The sequence below is a fragment of the Tasmannia lanceolata genome, unplaced genomic scaffold (assembly GCF_043159265.1).
Source record: "Tasmannia lanceolata isolate RefF3 unplaced genomic scaffold, GAP_Taslan_0.1 ptg000015l, whole genome shotgun sequence".
Lineage (NCBI taxonomy): Eukaryota > Viridiplantae > Streptophyta > Magnoliopsida > Canellales > Winteraceae > Tasmannia > Tasmannia lanceolata.
Genome location: NW_027518692.1, coordinates 29,772,593 through 29,792,253, shown reverse-complemented (window position 1 = coordinate 29,792,253; position 19,661 = coordinate 29,772,593). Strand labels below are relative to the sequence as shown.

Sequence of the window (19,661 nt, the reverse complement as noted above, 5' to 3'; positions counted from 1 at the left end):
TGTAGCCCATCTAATGGACGGTTTGGATCATCCTATGGTGCGGGCCATAGCCATACTGTACTTTTAATAAAGTGAAGAGTGCGATCATCAAAATACAGTAGTGCTGATAACATTGTCTCTTGAGTAACGCAACGCAACAAGGGCGGGCGGATAAAATAGGAGTGCTAATATCAAAACAAGCCGTGCGGATAACATTTCCCACTTATGTATCTGCGCCAAACACCAGACCCTTATTTTCTTCGAGAAGGGAAAGAAGAAGAGAATGGGGATCCGATTCATATTGATGGTAAACAAGCAAGGCCAAACCCGTCTCGCCCAATACTATGAATACCTAACTCTCGAAGAAAGAAGGGCTCTCGAGGGCGAAATTGTCAGAAAGTGTCTCACCCGCACCGAACAACAGGTACCACCTCTCTTCATTCATCATCTTCTCACAATTATCTTATAAATTCATCTTTGTTGGGATATGGGTTTTCTAATTTTCGTCCTTATTGATCTCATTTACTATTTTTTGTGCTCTGTACTGTGATGGGTAGATTTTCGTTATTGGATTTTATAACTGGAGGTTTATGATTTGTGGGTCTTGTGTTTTTAGAATTTTAAGTCACAATTACTCAATCAGTATAATTATAGGGCCATTAGGGTTACCTCGAGATTGCAAGTTCTTACAGAAAGTGCAACTTAAACCCAATTAGATTGCATGCCCAAAGTAGTCCTTAGATCCCAAAAAGAGCACTTGCAAAAGATATAAATTTTCTATTTCTCATGATCACCACTGTTGTCCTATCGGTGAATTTAATCAATTTTGATTTTCATTGTAGTTCACACAAATTATAAGATATTTAGTTCCTCTTATGGGATACATAATTTTGTTGGTGGTTTTAAGACGTGCTTCCATCGATTTCTTCATGCATTGACTGATTAAACTTATTGAGGACTAAGATTCTTGTATTACGGATTTTAGGAAGGTGCCATGAACGTCTGAAGAAGGAAGTGATTTGATTTTAGGAACGTGCCCCGAACGTTATTCGATGGTGGGGTTGGTCTCGCTCTTTTTTTTGTGTCGTTGTTGAATAGGAGATCAATTCATTAAGAAAACAACGACCGAGATGGTCAATACAGTAGCCATAGCAATACAAAATGAAAACAGATAAAAGAAGATAAAGGAAGAGCTATAAGATGAAAGAATCCTCAAGAAGTCAATAATTCAAAAATTGCAAGGCTCTCCATTTCAGCGTCCGTCTGCCGATTGGCGTCAGAGTTCGCCAATCTCCGTACATGCTGATAAATCATTTATGTGCCCTCCACTCAATCAAAGATCTCATCAAACATGTGTGCGAATCTTCACAGGTATGAGGGAGTCCCCTTCTACTATCAGTCTATTAAGATCCATGCCCTCTACAATCCTTTTGCCCTTTAGTAATGCTTTCACCTCAGCTTCGTTTGAATATGTGATTCCAATTGGACCCATAAATGTCCATTTGGTTATGCACTCCTCATCTTTGAGCACTCCACCAACCCCATCTGGTCTTGGGTTTCCAAGGCCCGAGTCGTCAAAGTTGAGCTTCAACATACCTTGCCCAGGGGGTTCCCAACTTGGAGTGGGTGCATGCAACTTCTCCCTTCTGCCACATATCTCTCTCCATCCCTGCCAGAAGTTGTAACAAGAGATAAATCTTAAGTTGGGGAGGGTCTTAACCAAGGATATGGTTAATGCTATCACCTTTGTGTATATGAAGAGCGGGATTGTTTGTCAATCTCCCTGAATACCTGGCATTCTTTCATTCTATATCACCCATAAAGTAGCTAATAGAACCACTCACCATAGAGCCCTTCCTTTTTCCGGCCATGGGACTGAGTGCATGACTATAGTAGGTCAGTCAATCGTAGCAGGAATACCTAGAGCATGCAAATCTCCTTATCGGCTCCAGAGTCTAGACCTCCCTTGCTACCTTGCAATGAATAAAAATGTGGTCCATGGTCTTCCCTATTTCCCTACATAGGTGCAATGGTTGATAATGACCATTTTTCAATTTCTGAGGTGATCCACCATAAAAATCTTATAATGGAGAGCTGTCCAGCTTAATGTACAGGCACTTGGAGGAGCAGGTATAGGGTGGGTGCCATTCATTTATCGATTTCTGTGCCATTCATTTCCGATTTCTAAGGTGATCCACTTTAAGAATCGTATCAAGGAGAGATAACACACAGACCCTCGGAGGAGCAGGTATAGGGTTGGTCTCACTTTAGAAGGAATTTGGTTCGGGTGGGTGTCATTCATTCACGAAGGCAGGTGAGGTAGGCCAATCTCTAAGCTTTGATTCGGAGGCAAGTGAATAGTAGTGCGCTTGAGTCTTTTATACTGGTTGCCTGGTGTAGGAGAGCTTGACTCCTCCCTCATGATCTCTAAAGATGTCACCAATGTATTTCCAAAGCTAGACCTATCCAAGTTTAGCTTAAAGGAATCCAAAGGGGTTGGATCAAGTAAGGGGTAGGAGGATCTCTAGTCGCAGAACTAGAATTGCAATAATCCCAATTCCTGCACACTTCGAAGCGAGGCCTGTTTCTAAGGAGATTAGAGGTGACCTCTTACAGCAAGATAAGATTTAGCATTACCTATTTGAGCATGCAATATGGCTTAACCTTTCCTTCAAAGACACTTATATTCCTTTCCTTGCAAGAAAGAAAAGGGATCGAAGTAACTTTCCCTTGCCGACCATCGAGAAAAATCCCAAGCCTCAGTTAGGTCGGCACCAAATTATGCCTTACCCTCAAGCATCAAAATCTTATGGTTTTAAAGGAGCCTAGTAACCGAGCAATGGAGCAGGAATGCAATAACGATCTCATTGAGGCATGGAGTCCAACAAAAAGCTAAAAATTTGGGGAGGAGAAGGCATGGCCACATGTAATGAGATGGAGTAATACTTCCCTATGTGCCAAATAGAGATAGAACTTGACTAAAAATATAACATAGGGGTCCATTTCTAGATACGATTGGAATTCATCTGCCACCTTCATGATGCCCCGTTTGTTGTGCTCCGGAACTTTCCTATCAGGGAATTCATCTGCCACCTTCATGATGTCCCCCTTTATTGTGCTCCGCATGTTCCGTTCTAATGACGTTCTCAATCCAAGGTTTCAAATTTCAATTTTGGTATGCATTTGGTTGTGACAGAAATGGAAACATATCGGTTTCAAATGGAAATTTCAGTTGAAATCCTGTAAAATCATGGGAACTTATGGAAACCCATGCAAATGATTGGTATTTTGTATGAAACTTCAGGAAGTGATAGAATAAGGGAAGTGATATATTCGCCCCTTTTCATTCACAGGGACAGCCCCTCTACCTCATTTTAGCGATTATTCAACGGGGTCACTTAACAGCTTTTGAAATCACGAAAATAACCACATGCCTCTCTATTTTCTCGTCATTCCTCGAATGACTCTAGCTTCCTCACTGGAACGACTCTCTAGCTTCTAACCGAACAGCTATTTAGGTCCTCCAGATATCCATTAACAGCTTCTATTTGCCAACTAGCAATGGGTATATCTCTTATGCTCCGTTTGGTTGCGAGTTAAATTTTTGTCCTAGGAATAATCTAGTAAAATTTTGAACGCATCCCATGTTTGGTTGCCTTTTAGCACTAGAATTTTTTTAATCCCACTCTTGTAATGATTGCTTATGTGGTGACATGGACTCTTTGTCCCCTCTTTTTCTTTCCTAGGGAATGATGTCCTCTCTCTCTCTCTCTCTCTCTCTCTCTCTCCTCCCTTCCCATATTTGGTAATGACACTCCTAAATTTTGGCAGGAAGTTTTGAAATTGTAGGGAAAAAAAAACCTAGTTGACTTCACTGTTGGGATTAAAAAGTTCCCAGGGTAAAAAAAGTCCCAAGAATTTAAAAAAACCCAGCAACCAAATGGAGCATTACAGTTTCTGCTTGCTCCATTAGTTAATGAATTGTGTGGGCCATACGAGTGGAATCAATGTTGCCAAGAGGCTTCTTTCAGTTTCTATAGGCCATTGCTGATGATTAAATGGTTTAATCCAACATCACAGATGTTAATCTGCTTTCCTCCGTTTCTTGCTCGAATTAATCCCATTCATTGGAACCGAAGGCCACATCAGAGTTTATAAGAACTGGATTTTCATTCTTGGTTTCTAGTTTCCTTAAAATAATCCAAATTACTCCTTTCGTAGAAATGAATTTGATCATCTTCACGCATATCTTTTTGTGATCTGGAAATGCTGGAAAAGAAGAGGAATAGGTGAAAACCCAGAGAGACTCTCTCTAGCCCTCTAGGGTGAGGGTTCTCCACACAGTGGCGGGAGAATGATGAAAGGACTGATTTCTTTGTGGTTCTCAATCTCGCATCGAGCCAACACTTTTCCAATCAGAACCTGGTCGGGATTTTAGCTGAATAGAGGAGTTTTGTTGCCGCAGAAAAAAAGAAGGGGCATGCATGAACTCTCGCAGTCGAGACCCTAATTAGGGTTTCTTTCATCTTCCTTTGAAATCTAAAAGGCTAGGGTTTTTTCTCCGTTTTCAATCTCTTGAGATAACCCTAATTAGACCCTAGCTAGGGTTTCTTCTCTGTTTCCGATCTCTTGATACTCAAAAGAGGAGATCCTCTTACCCTATTTAAAGAAATTCAACGAAATCTGGGCATTCTCATTTTTGAATTGCAGCCCAAGGGCGGCCCAGTGCACGAATCTCCCGCCGTTGCGGGGTCTAGGGAGGGCTAGATGTACGTAGCCTTACCCCAGCTTTGCAAAGAGGCTGTTTCCGTGACTCGAACCCGTGACCACCATGTCACAATGGAGCAACCTTACCTTTGTGCCAAGGCTCACCCTCAAATAAGGATATATTTTCACTTGATTTGAAGAAATTCTACATCATCCGAGCATTCCGGTCGGCATTTATAGAAGAAAGACACTGAATTGCTAGGGTGCTGTTTGGAAACTGAGATTGATGAGAAAATCATCAAATTGAGAGGGAGGGAGGGAGGGAGGGAGACGTGAGGGAGAACGGAGGGCTAGGGATTTGGGGATTGAAGGTATATGTGCTGTTTTGGAAGGGTATATTTGGGATTTTCCTAAATCAACTTTAGGTTTAACTTGCCACCAACTTTAGCCGGTCTCAAAGTGTTGATGTGGGTGTCCCTGTGAATGAAAAGGGGTGAATATAACATAATACACACTGAAAAACCATCACATAAGCAAAAAATACCTATAATGGATTCACAACATCAGACACCTAGTGACATGTCTTGTCATGCATGTCTGATAATTCAATAAATACCAAATTTCATCTATATTTCATATAAATATTTATACATAATACATACAGTACATTTCACATGCAATTCATATAATTATGTAACATATACTACTAACACATATGGTTTCAGTATGCATTTGGGTGAGGATGGAAATGATAACATTTCATTTCACTTCGCTTTTGATAGAAATTTAATCTTTAGACAACTTATGAAGTTCTTCGGGCCATGGTTTTAAATTTCCATCAAAACCAACACGAAACGGTCAAAATGTTTCCATTTCCATCCCCACTGAAATGCATATCGAAACTGAAATGTATTCTAGAACCAAAACCATAAGTTTATTAGTAGCATACTATACTAATATGTGTTACATAATTATATCATGTGAAATGTGGTCGGTATTATGTATAAATATTTATTTCAACAACATGTGAAATGTGGAGTGTACTGAATTTTCAAATGACATCTCATGGTCACTCTGTTTTTATGTTAAAGCATTATGGGCATTTTTTACTTACCGAAAGACTTTTTTGTGTGTATATTTGCGCTTATTCTGGTAGATCTTGAATTTTAATCTTAAATGTCTGCCATTATCATGAGAAATTATATGGTGGCCGACCGTGAAGTCCCGTGAAGGTGGTACGTCAAACGTACCACCCTTGATATTTGATCCAACAACAGCCTCTTAAATTGTGCTGCTGTTGGATCAAATATCAAGGGTGGTACCCCTTTCACGGTACTTGACGGTCGGGCACCATATAAAAACTCCCATTATCATATATTTTCATATGTTTCTCTGATTTTACAAGATTTCCACCAAAATTTCCATCCAAAACTGACATGTTTCCATTTTTATCACGACCAAAGCACATACCGATACAAAAAACTTGAATCTTGCTTTCGACGCCTACCAAATCCCATCTTGTGAAAGAACGCAGTATTTTGGTCCCCTTGAGCCACAGTGCCTTGGATATTTGCGTCCAGCTAGGTTCCTCTCATAAAAGGACATTCTCATATTCTTTGCATAATTCCTCTCTTTAGATTATAGCCTCAACCCTATTTCTCCCTCCCTGTTGTTTTATCAATTGCTCTTAGAGTTCCCCTTACTCTTTATTGGTAGAGACTGATCTAGGTCTCTATTTCATTCTCTCCTTAATCTCACTCTTGATGACTTGCATCTTCTTAGCTATCTTGAATCCTCCTGCCCTTCAATTTCTTTCCACCAATCTTTTAGCTTTTCTTGAGATCCTGAAACCTTTATCTAGACATTATCAAGGTTTCTCTCTTTTCTGACTTATCCAGTGCATCTGTGATTAACTTCGGTAGTATTGTCTGGGTTAATCATGGATATTGATTCTCCAAATCCAGTGATATCAGAGATCTATTGAGTCTATCACCTCGTCCCTCTTGTTCGACCATGTATGTTTCAACCCTTCTAGTTGCAGGTCCACCAAGCCTAATCTATTAATGGTAGTATAGAATTTCCTCATGCTCATTCTATTGGGCCTCCTCCCTGTTTTTTGGCTGCAAATCTTATTGTATTAAGGTATTCTCCTAGGCACCATGGGCCTTCCTTCAATCCATAGTTTATTATTTTAACATACGCTGAATTATCATTTGTACCAAGAGTTTTATGATATCGGAAGTTGAAATGTAGTTTCATCTTGTTGTTACTGATGTCTAGTTTTGACTTTAAATGCAGTGTTCATTTGTTGAGCATCGGAACTACAAAGTTGTGTACAGGCGCTATGCATCACTTTTTTTCATGGTAGGAGTGGACAATGATGAGGTAACCCATCTTGCTTCTAATTGTGTCGGAGAACGATGTCTTTGACAATTGCTAAATATTGTCCTATCTTTTATAGACTTTTCCTACTTAAATTAGGCTCGGCTGCTACTACTGTCTTATAAAATTGGTAACCATACTGCAGAAACTTGCTACCATTTTTCTCCTGAAAATTATAAATATGTTGAAAAGTGGCGAAGATTCTTGACTGTCATGTCTAAGCAACAAGTTCCAGTTATACATTTTAATATTTATAAATCCATATAATTAATGCACGATGACTTTGGACTAATGCACCATGACCCTTCACAACCATGACCAACCAAAAGCTGCTTCTAAATGAGGGATGCTGGACCTATTGTTTCTGTAATTGTGATGGAACCATGTGAGCTAGAACTTGAGAGAATGAACAAAAGGGTGTGATAGCAAGATGTTGCTTGCCAGGGTTTGAGACAGATGCCATCTAGGATGTAAAAAGAAACCAAGAAATACAGCAAGCGTCTAAAAAGAATGCGAAACAAAATCACACAATGCAAGAAGACAAAATTCACGGGTTTGGCAGTTGAGGCACACGGGAGAAGAGTTTTCACGATTTCATTTTTAGGGTTACAAACTCTCGTTCATCTTGACGTTTGTCACAAATATCGGCAAGAAATTGAAAATCTCGCATAATAAAAGTCATCTTGTCCCCCCTTCCCTGTTTCACATAATAAAAGTCATCTTTCAAATTATTATTATTTTTTAAATCTCGCAAAAAATCACGAGATTTTGATTAAATGCTAAGCTATGTTTTAATCGCGTGAAATTGAATTTCTCATGAAATTATCGCGAGAAATTTGGGACATAATAAAAAATATCTCGATCTTCTCATTCACTCTAAAATCTCCCAAACATCCTAAAACCTTCGACTGAACTCTAATTCCAGGTTATAAGTGTATATATTTTATAGTTTTATTTTAAAATAAGGGATTTGCTAGCGTCCATCGCAGAAGGCATTTCGCAGATGGTCTGTTGCATCTGATAGCAGCCACCTCATGAATGAAGACAAAATCTGCTGAAAAGTGAGCCTCTGTGGCTGCTGTCAGATGCAACAGACCATCTGCGAAATGCCTTCTGCGATGGACGCTAGCAAATTCTTTAAAATAATTTTATTTTTACTGTTTTTCCTGTTATAAACCCAAAAAAATAATAAAAAAATAAAATATCCCGAGATTTTCCCTTTCCGAGATATTCCTGAGAACAATATTTGTGACATAGGTCTTAACTAAGAAAACAGAGAAAACCTTGTTACCCGTAACCTTAATATGTGGCTTATATATCAATGCCACTACATCAAGAAATTTACCAAAATATCCTCCACCTGTGTGTCGTGCGCATTAGTCTGTCAGGTCCAGTATAATGCCATAATACGAGACATCTGCACCACATAGGATAACATAAAATCCTCTGAATGCTAATTATAAAAAACACCAGCACATCTTCAAGAAATTTTCATTATCTTTCTTTTTTTTTGAAATTTTCATTATCTTTCTGAACTTGGAACGGCCGCTCAATAAGTAAATAGTTCAGCTAATTCGAGATTTGTCCCATCAACTGATCTACTAACCTTTATGATTCTATGGCTTATACCAACTGTCATGCTCATGAATGTCAATGCCTATTAAAATTTGGCAAACTCGATAGTAATGCCTTGGACCAGTAATTGTACAGGAAACAGAGGACTACTGCTAAAAGCTTTTCAAGATTGCAAAAATGGTCCTTTTCCTATTGTTAGTAAACTTCAAGATTCTACTTCATTTCCCCCCAACCATGTGTGTCTATTAAGAACTGGTTCAGATAAATCAGGCCTTTTTGGCATGATTAATTACTATACCCATCTCAACCTATCATGATGACAGTCTTGGGTTTCTGCCTGCTTAACCGGGAGGATAGGGGTTTTCAACCCTTTTATTTTCTTAATGATTTTATCCTTTTTGAAAACAATAATTTGGAAGTAAACCCATGAATTGATGAAAAAAATTATTTCTTGGGGGGAAGTACCAGTACATGGTTTAACAACAACTTTCAGACTTTGCACGCTAACTTCACTTCTTTTCCTTTTTCCTTTTCCGTTTGCAGAACGAGCTAGCTATTCTGGAATTCATACATCTGTTGGTCGAAACTATGGACCGTCATTTTGGGAATGTGGTATGACTTATTAAGAAACATGTCTTAATAAACTGCCTTTAAACAATATCTGTTTTATCTTTCTTGTTTGTGAATTAAGAGCTCAAGCATTTTGCTTTTCGCATTCTCCTTTTTCACAGTGCGAACTTGATATCATGTTCCATCTTGAGAAGGCGCATTTCATGCTTGAGGAGATGGTCATGAACGGCTGCATTGTCGAGACTAGTAAATCAAACATTTTGGCGCCGATCCAGCTCATGGACAAAGCCTCATAGCTTCAACTACCTGTTTCTTAAGTCATGTGTGATCAGTTATATGATATTTTGGAACCAGTCTTTTGTTTTCGGCTTTTGAATCAAGGGGAGCCATTGTTAGCTGGAAATGATGTTCATCTCCCATATGGTTTGTACTATTCATTTATGTGACAGTGGATCGCAATGATATAATTTAGGACTGTCCAATTGATGAACTTATACCCAGTGTTTAAAAACTCACTCGATGAGAACTTGGCTAAAGTAAAAAGAGTCAACTCAACTCTTCCATTAACTCGGCGGGTAAAAATGGTTCTTCATTGACTCGTTAGGGCACAAACTCGGACTCGGGTGAATACTCAGCCAAGGCGAAAAGAGTTCAACTCTGGTGAATTGATGACTGACTCGGGGAGTTTTTAAATAGTGGTTTTACCACATTTATCTTTCTAAGGTGGGCAAGGTTGAGAACTTTGATGGCTGTTTGATGCAACAATATGCGCATATTTTCATCTGGCTGGACTCATCCTTCTCAGGTGGGGCCACAAATATGGACGGTCTGAATCGACCATGGCTACATGAAGTTGTAATGAACATATAGGTGGCTTTGGTGCCAAATCATGGTCATTGGCCCAACGCTCACTTGTCAACTGGTTGGGGAGATCAGGATTATAGATCCCACCCAACAATGTCCATTTTCTTTCAAAAAAAAGTTACTAAATACTTCTTTCACTTGAAGGGCTAGGATTCTTCTTTTGGCTTTCGACCCCCCCTCCCTTCCATCCCTTGTGCACTCACAAGTACTATGATTTTGTACTTAGACAAATAGGTTTAACATCCAATATTTCTAGATGGGTGGTTATGAACATAGAAATAGAGGAATAATCTAAAGTAGACCCCGCCAATGATTTGATTCAAATCATTCAAGTTATTCCCATGTTGCATTGGATCATGTCAATGACTTCTTTGGCCATTGTTTGGCACCATCTTTGGTCCTTCATCTTTCCTCTCAGCTATGTATTTGAAGAGTTTTTATATGGTGCCCGACCGTCAAGTACTGTCAAAACGATATCACCCTTGATATTTGATCCAACAGCAGCACACTTTTTAAGAGGCTATTGTTGGATTTAATATCAAGGGTGGTACATTTGATGTGCCACCTTGACGGGACTTCACGGTCGGCCACTGTATAATTTCTCGTATTTGAAATGTATCTTAGAATGCTTCACTTCTTCCTTGGAATCGAAGCATCCTGAACTCTTAATTGCCATACACTTCCATTTCAAGTAAATCTTATATCTCCAGGGCTGCTAAGAAAACGGGAACTCGTTCTGTAAAAAAAACGATGAAACCCTCTGTTGTGACACATGCACACGAATACAAGTGATATCGAAATCCCCAAGAAATACATTTTTTGAATGGTGACTCACTATCAGATTGGATGATGTAGCATTGTTGGAGCTCTTCAATACCTCACAGTACTAGGCATCATTTGTGCTGTTAATTAGGCTCGTTACCATATCGTCCCTTGACTTACAAACATATAGTTTTCGTCAAGCGCATTCTTCCTCTACCTTAGAAGCGCCTTGGGTTTGGGCATTCACTTCACTCGTAGTTCCATTCATGATCTTACTGTGTTTCTCTATAGATTTGACAATTGATCATATATATATTTTTCCTACATTGGCTCCAATCTGATTTCATGGTCCAGGAAGAAACAAGCAACCATTTCATGATCAACCATGGATATGGTGAGTTTGAGCTCTTGCTATTGCTCTTGCCCAGCTTATCTTTCTAACATGCCTCAAAGATTTTGGTATTTGAAGGCGCCGCTGCCAAAAAAAAATCTCCCTCAAGGAGTCGCTAGAATTGGGAGAAAGGACACAATCCAATTATGGAAGAGATGCTGCCTGGATTAGTATCCAGGACCCATGCTTGACTCTGTAGGATACCAAACATATGTTGCAAATAGGTTCATTATCTTGGAATGTTAATGGATTGGGATCTCTGGCAAAGAGGGCTCAAGTTAAAGGGTTAGTTAAAAAGTCAAAACCGGATCTTATCTGTATACAAGAAACCAAATTGGAGGTTATTGATAGGAGTATGGTAAAAAGTATTGGTGTTGGTTCGCATTGGGGTTTCTCTTTTGTTGAAGCTATTGGTGCTTCCGGGGGCATTTTCATAGCTTGGGACGAATCTAATTGGGTTAGGTCCGAGGAATGGAAGGGTAGGTTTTCAATTTCTATTGTCCTTCGTAGGGTGGAAGATGCGGCTGTGTGCTTGTTTTCTGGGGTGTATGGTCCTTCTCTTTGGGCGGATAAGAGGTTGTTTTGGGAAGAGCTAAACGGAGTTAGGGATAGGTGGTCCTATCCTTGGTGTATAGGGGGTGATTTTAATGAAATTAGGTTTGTTTGTGAAAGGTTAGGATGTCGGAGAGCAAATCAAAACACGGCTGCTTTTGCAACTTTCATTTCAAAGCATAATATTATTGACCTTCCATTGTCTGGAGCTAGGTTTACTTGGCGCAGAGGTGAAAGTCTTAGTAGGATTGATCGATTTCTTATTTGTCCTGGTTGGCTGAATTTGGCTCCTGAGGTTCTCCAAAAGGCTCTCGTTCACTCGGTATCTGATCATTGTCCTCTTCTCTTGGATCCTAGAATGGAGTCTTGGGGACCTCCTCCTTTTAGGTTTGAGATTTCGTGGCTTCAAATTCCCCTCATGGAGGAAAGATTGGGTGTTTGGTGGGTAGCGCATAAGTGTGAGGGTCCAGCGGATGTGGTTATTGGGCAGAAGCTTAGGTATGTAAAGAAAAAGTTAAAGGAATGGGTAGCTGAAAGAGGTCAAGCTGATTCGAGTAGAAAAGTTTGGCTAGAAAATAGAATTGGTGATTTAAATGTGTTGGAAGAATCTGGATTAGGGTCCGTAATTTCGAGGGAGGAATTGGGTAGGGTTAAAGAAGAGCATAAAGGGCTGCTGCTTCATGAGGAGATATCATGGAGGCAGAAGTCGAGAGTGAGATGGTTAAAGGAGGGGGACAAAAATACGGCTTATTTTCATGCTATGGCCAGTGCCAGAAGACGGAGAAATAGGATCGAGTCTTTGGTTGACAATGGAATCAGAGTGTCAGGGAAGGATGAGGTTACTAGAGTGATCTTGGATTTTTATACGTCCCTGTACTTGTCTGAGGGTATCATGAGACCACTTCCAGAAGATCTGGAGTTTAGTGGGCTGAGTATGGCTCAGAGGGTTGCATTAGAGAGACCCTTTGAAGAAGAGGAGGTTGAAAAAGGTGTTTTCTCTATTAGTAAGGATAAGGCCCCTGGTCCTGATGGTTTTTGTTTAGCTTTCTTCCAATCCTGTTGGTTGTATGTAAAAGGGGATATCCTGAAATTTTTTGAGGAGTTCTATCATAGGTTGGCATTGGATAAAGGCACTGGGGCTACTTTCATTGCCCTTATCCCTAAGGTTCCTGGTGCCTCTAAAATTTCGGAGTACCGTCCAATAAGCTTAGTGGGATGTTTATACAAAGTTTTGGCAAAGGTTCTAGCGGATCGGTTAAAGATGGTGCTTCCATCCATTATCTCAGATTGCCAAAGTGCTTTTGTGGCTAATAGGCAGATTCTTGACTGCTCATTAGTTGCGAATGAGGCCATTGACTTTTATCTTAGAAATGGCATGGGAGGTTTTATGTGCAAATTGGATATGGAGAAGGCTTATGATAGGGTGGAATGGGATTGCTTAGATTACTTGCTTGGAAGAATGGGGTTTGGAAGTAAATGGAGAGAATGGATGAGGGGTTGTGTCTCTTCGGCTTGGTTTTCCATTCTGATTAATGGGTCCCCTAAAGGATTTTTTAAGTCATCTCGTGGACTTAGGCAGGGTGACCCCTTATCCCCTTTTCTTTTTGTCATCGTGGCGGAGACTCTTAGCAGATTGATGAATAAAGGGAGTGGGTTGGGCTTATTCAATGGTTTTAAGATTGGAAGCCAGCAGGTAGAAGTGTCTCATCTTCAATTTGCTGATGATACGCTCCTGTTTTGTGAACCAAACATGATCAAGCGATGAATTTAAAATCTTCCCTTAGATGTTATGAGTTGATTACGGGGCAGAGATCCAATTTTCATAAATCTAGATTATATACCCTAAACATCCCGCAGGATGAGGCGCTTGAATTGGCTAAGACTCTGGGTTGTCAGCTTGATCAATTGCCTTCCTCATACCTGGGACTCCCATTGGGGGTGGGGAGACCAAAAAAATCTTTGTGGGAACCTGTTGTTGAGAGAATTGAAAAGAGGTTGGAATCATGGAAAAGAAATCTTGTTTCTAGAGAGGGAAGGCTTGTGTTGGTTAAGGCGGTGTTGGCCAATATTCCCATATATTTTTTGTCTTTGTTTAAATGCCCGGTCAGTGTTGTATCACGTATTGAACAAATCCAACGTAGATTTTTATGGGGAGGCAATGAAAGGAAAAAGGGTATTTCTTTGGTCAGTTGGAAGAGTGTGTGCTTACCTGTTAAGAATGGTGGTTTGGGTATTAGGAGAGTGAAAGAATTTAATCATGCCTTGTTAGGAAAATGGTTATGGAGGTTCGGGGAGGAAAATTCTCAGTTGTGGGTTAGGGTAATTGGGAGTAAATATGGGTGCAAGCCGGGAAAGTGGGAATCTAAAAACCATTTCAAGAAACAAGGTTTGACTGTTTGGCGTGACATTTTGAAAATGTCATTTGCTTTTCTTTTGAGGGTTAGATTTAGAGTGTATTCGGGGGATCGAATAAAATTTTGGAAGGATGTGTGGTGTGCTGATGAGCCTCTTATGAGTTTATTCCCAAATTTATAGCCGCTGAGAAAGAGAGTTTTGTTTCTGAATGCTTTGCTCGAGAAGGGGGTAGTTTAGTTTGGTCCCCTAGGTTTAGAAGGAACTTCTTTGATCGGGAGCTAGAGTCGGTTGCCCAATTTCTTAAGCTTTTAGATGGTTGCTACATTAAGAGAAGCGGTATGGATAAAAGAGTATGGACTGCGGAATCGTCTAGGTTTTTTCTTTGTCAAATCTTTCTATTTCAGCTTGTTGCCTTGCAGTGTATCCTCCATTTCAGCCGAGGTATGGAAATTTCATTGCCCGCCTACAGTTGGTTTCTTCGGATGGGCGGTATGTCGTGATCGGATTCAAACGATTAACTTCCTCCGGAAGCGCGGTATGATGCTTGTTGACCATTGCCCCCTCTGCTTGAAAGATGGTGAATCTGTGGATCATCTCTTCATGCATTGCTCCTTTACGCGTCAGGTATGGAGTTTGATATTTCTGAGATTTGGCATATGTTGGATTTTTCCATTTTCTATTCTAGAGTTGATTCTTCTTTGGACCTTTGTGCCATGGAAGAAGAAGGGCAAAGTATTGTGGAATTTGTGTCTTCTTGCAACATGGTGGGTGATATGGAAAGAGAGAAACTCCCGTGTCTTTGAAGGGGTTGCAAAATCTCCGTATTGGATATATATGAAAATTATTGCGATCACTATTTCATGGGCGAGAAGTTTACCGGCTTTCCGTTTTGTATCGGCCTTTGACTTATGGGAGGGTTGGAGGATTGTTTGCTTTAGTAGGAAGATCAGGCATCCGATTGTTCAGAGATGGGAGGCTCCGCCTATTGAAATGTTCAAAATTAACTTTGATGGGTCGAGTATTGGGAACCCGGGCCCGGCCGGTGTTGGTGGGTTGTGTCGGGATGCTTGTGGTGAAGTTATATGGGCTTTTGCCGGCCCTCTTGGAGTTTGTGATGCCTCGGAGGCCGAGGTGAGGGCGGTTTATCATGGCATAAAAAGGCTTGAGAGAGATAGCATGGATATCACTATTGTGAAGGGAGATTCTTTGAATGTGATTAAATGGTTGAAGGGGTTGGTGTCGCCTCCTTGGAGATTTTCTTCTATTTTTGATGAAATAGATGATTTAATTGCGGGCTCATCTATTGTTTTCAATCATGTTCGGCGATCTGCTAATGGGGAGGCGGACTCCTTGGCTAGAAGTGGGGTTAGGAGGTTGGAGTTGGAGTGGTTTGACTTCCTCCCTCCCTGAGATTTGTCTTTCTTGTTATTGTTGTTTTATTTTCTTGTAATTTTGGTTGAGGCCCACCTCGGTCCCCTTCCTTTTTAATGAATTCATCTTGCCATTTCAAAAAAAAAAGGATTGGAAGATATTAGACAGCAATCCTCTCCATTATTTGGATTTGAATTTTGAATTCTAGCTCCTCTTCTTGTATCCGACCCCAACTAGTTTGGGACAAAGGCTTAGTTGAGTTGAGTTGAGTTGTAGCTCCTCTTCTTGTATGAAGCTACTTTCCCAGTCCATAGTAAGTGTGCACTCCCACCCCCAAAAGCAGAGACTGAACGAATGTCATTTTTTTAGTAACTTCTTTTCCAGTCGAGACATAAGTGAGAACGCTGACCCTTGTCATGGGGAGTTACGTTTGGTTGCTTCCATGACAAGGGGAAGGGAAGCGATCTCTACTAACATCCAGTATCCTATTAATTACTTTTTAATTATAAAATGCTTCTTATAATGTGAACCATGATGATTTTTCCATTCATAATACATATTATATTCTCCTAATCATTTAGCAATTGTTTTTTAATTCGTTTGAATTGAATATGAGTTGGAAACTTGGAATTCGAATTTTTTTTTGGGAATGTTATCAGCACTACTGTATTTTGATGAGGGCACTCTCACTTTATTAAAAGTGCGGTATGGCCCTCACCATAAGATGATCCAAACCGTCCATTAGATGGGCCACAGCCTAAATAGGTTGTGCCCCAAAAATTATTTCCATAGGTTGATCCTAACCCTCCGATCTATTGAGGGTTAGGATCAACCTATGGAAATGATTTTTGAGGCACAACCTATTTATGATGTGGCCCATCTAATGGACGGTTTGGATCCTATGGTGCGGGTCATACCATACTTTGAATAAAGTGAGGTGCCCTCATCAAAATACAGTAGTGCTGATAACATTTCCCTTTTTTTTTCCTTTTATGGCTTTAATTGTGGAGGGTGGGAAGCGTGGGTAGACGTGGTGGAATTTGTTGGGAAATGGAGGCTTGTTGTGGGCCCATGTGAAATGTAATAGGCATGGGAACAGGGATTGGATGAGAAAGAAGCATGGAGAATGGATTGCATCTAATAAGACAACATGGGTTGCATTTAAAGATTTTTTTTGAAATGTGGGTTGCATTTAAAGATGTAGTGGGAAAACCCTAATAATTATTTGCATATAGTATTACAAGAAAGGGATTTTGCATACCAACCAAAAAAAGAGAAAATAAAGAAGGAAAAATTGCCAATGGGGGATACCAAAATACAAGAATTGTGAACCGGGGACACACCTTCGAAAAATTGTTAGAGAGGGACGAAATGGGGGTTATCAACCCTCTAAATGGGCTTATCAAACTCTCAAAACGGGGTTATCAACCCTCTTTAACAGTTTTTCAAAATTGTGTCCCCGTTCATAATTCTTGTAATTTGGTGTCCCCCATTGGCAGTTTTTACTTAATCCAAAAAAAAGGGAATTTTGCAGATCACTTTTGCAAGAGAGAACAGAACCACATAGGCACACTCGGTATACAGATTTTATCTTATTCATTTAATGTGGCATCTGATGTGGCTATTCTCTCATGCAAAAGTGAGCCACAAAATGGCTTTCCGCAAAATTGCCTAGTAAATCCCTATAAAATATTAGTAGAATCTGAGGTGACTATTCTCTCATGCAAAAGTGAGCCACGAAATGGCTTTCTGTAAAATTGCCTAGCACATTCCTAAAAGAAAACGTTACTAATATTTTACGGAGATTTGCTAGGCAATTTCACAAAAAGCTATTTCACCGCTCAACTTTTGATAAGAACAACCACACCGGTTCACTTTTTAGTAGATTTTGTCTTATTCATTTAATTCATATAAGATGGTTGTTCTCTCCTGCAATAGTCATCCCCAATTTTGCTTTACATGAAATTGGCTAACAAATGCAATTTTTATGAAATAAAAATATAGACAGCTGAAATCGAAACCCTAATTTTTTAGTTCACAAATGAAGCTATCATTTTTATTTTATTTTTAAACCCGGAAAGATAACGAGCCCGGGGCGGATCGGCAAATTTATATATAAAAAGTTGGGACCATACAAGAGGAGGGGAAACCTCCTAGCCATCAATACAGGAAGCCGTAGCCCTAGAAAGAGAGTAAGGAGGAGGGGAAGCCTCTAACTCGACAAAATAGCAAGCTAAAGCCATAGGAAAAAGACAACAATCAATGCTTATAAGGGAGAGTGCCCTTAGTTGATCTTGCTTCTGATGTTGGGAAGGCCAAGTGCATCACATCTTGCTGCCCCTCTTGCCAGGTGAGGGAGGCCCAGGAGGGATAGAACAAATTGGATCTTGATGAGCAGCCGAAGTTGGCAAGGGCATCTGCAACTGAGTTTCCCTCTCTGAATTGGTGATTGCAAGTGGGAGACAAAATGCAAAGAAGTGGTTGAATCTCCTTCCAGAGATATTGGATTGCCCATGGGATTTGTCCTTTCTCGTCGATGAGATCGATCAGAACTTTGCTATCTGATTCCACGATCATTTTGCTCATATTAAAGGCCTTGCAACAGCGGAGCCCGTCCAACTGATTGCCAGTGCCAACCCAATTATTAATTAGACTAAAAATTAGGTTTAATTTTGAATCCAATAATTGGTTTAGCACACACAACCCAACAGGCCCTTATTGTTACAACCGATTACTTTGAGTCCACTAATCGATTTGGGGCCAAAAATGTTGTCATAATCTAAAAAGAAGAGAGCCAAGATGTGATGTTAATGATTAAACCTGTCTCACACAGCCCAATATATGATGGAAAATATTGATTTAGTTTCCCAAGCCCTTTTCCCAATAACTGAATGCGCATTTCTACTTTGAGACGAGACTTTTAAAAGGTTTTTATTTTTTATTTTTGATGGCATACGGTATCCCCACCCCATTTTAGGGCGGGACTAATCCCTATGGATGCACGCAATCACCCGTATAACACTTGCATTGGGTAACTCCAAGGGTACTTGAACTCGCGTCTATGGGAGCAAACTCACGACACTAGGTGCCAACCCTGTCCTAGTTTAAAGGGTTCAAATTCTAACCAAAAGGTTTTAAAGAGGCTAGCAAGTTGTAGCCGACAGATAATCTCACTCATCTTTCTCAATAACTGCATGCTTATTTCATTGTAGAGGTTAGATGGTGGGTGGGGAAACGAAAGGGTTTCTTCGATTCTCTCTTATTTCTATGTAGAAATATGAATTCATGTAAATCGTCTATGCACCTTATGAGGGTATTTCTAGAAGGCTAGTGATGTTTTGATAATTTCACTTACTAAGCTTTGTCTTTTTTTATTTAAACAGTTGTCAAAAGTTATTATAATGCTGAAAAAGTTCTCTGAAGGCAATTAAGAACGAAAAGACAAGATGAGATTTCTGCAATTATTAATATATTGTTGTGCCAATATCATTACATTCTAGGAATCTATCATTTTTTGAATAATCCTTTGTATTAATACAAAACTCTATTCATATATAATAAAAGAAGGGGGAAACTCTTCACCATGTTATCTTTCTTGTTGTGTCAGCGTTCAGCCCTTATATTCCTTTAGGTGTTAGAAAACCCAATTTTCAGCCCTTCTCATTTGTAAAACAGAAAACGAAATACTCAAAGATGTTACAAATTTACGTAAGAGTGCAAAGATCTCGTGTTGGATTAGTGTTGATGGTTAGGATATGGACAAAAGGAAAGTTTCCAGTAAAGCTTTTCCTTAACGTCACAAAGTTCAACAAGCACTACATGTATCTCGTGTTCAATCAAAACTATTCCACTCCGTTGCTTAATTCTTTTTAAGAGGGGAAAACACTTTTAAAACGTTATTCCGTTAAGAGAAATAGAGAATAATAAAGAAAGTGAAATTGACCCATGAAGATAGAAGTTCTGGTTTTCTGCTGATTTTCATGCTTATCGATCATAAAAGCCCTGTCACATCAAACTAGTCAAACTGTGTTTCGTCAGGACAAGTTTATAGTGTAATCGATAATGACACACCTAAACTCAGAAGTCTCCACCCTCATGTAGACCCATTCTCACCGTTGTTCTTAAATGCCCGCAACTACCCATAAATTAAAGA

The 19,661-nt window shown here is 39.8% G+C and overlaps 1 protein-coding gene across 2 annotated transcripts; it reads left to right on the top strand.

The window, feature by feature from the left end:
* The first annotated feature begins 208 nt into the window (after nt 1–208).
* Nucleotides 209–9,707, top strand: LOC143845549 (SNARE-like superfamily protein). Of its 2 annotated transcripts, none has more exons than XM_077353927.1 (4): nt 209–403; nt 6,985–7,050; nt 9,187–9,255; nt 9,375–9,707. In XM_077353927.1, the coding sequence occupies exons 1-4, from the start codon at nt 263–265 to the stop codon at nt 9,507–9,509; spliced, it is 411 nt and encodes a 136-aa protein (XP_077210042.1). In that variant the 5' UTR covers nt 209–262; the 3' UTR covers nt 9,510–9,707. The 2 variants fall into 2 exon arrangements, with proteins under 2 accessions (XP_077210042.1, XP_077210041.1); XM_077353926.1 differs by having other exon boundaries at nt 216–403; nt 6,985–7,071.
* The last annotated feature ends 9,954 nt before the right edge of the window (nt 9,708–19,661 follow it).

Bases quoted from the DNA above. Each gene is read 5' to 3' on its own strand.
- LOC143845549 (XM_077353926.1), top strand. From the start codon at position 263: ATGGGGATCCGATTCATATTGATGGTAAACAAGCAAGGCCAAACCCGT. The intron at 404-6,984 runs GTACCACCTCTC...CTTTAAATGCAG, and splicing joins TCACCCGCACCGAACAACAG to TGTTCATTTGTTGAGCATCG. The intron at 7,072-9,186 runs GTAACCCATCTT...TTCCGTTTGCAG, and splicing joins TAGGAGTGGACAATGATGAG to AACGAGCTAGCTATTCTGGA.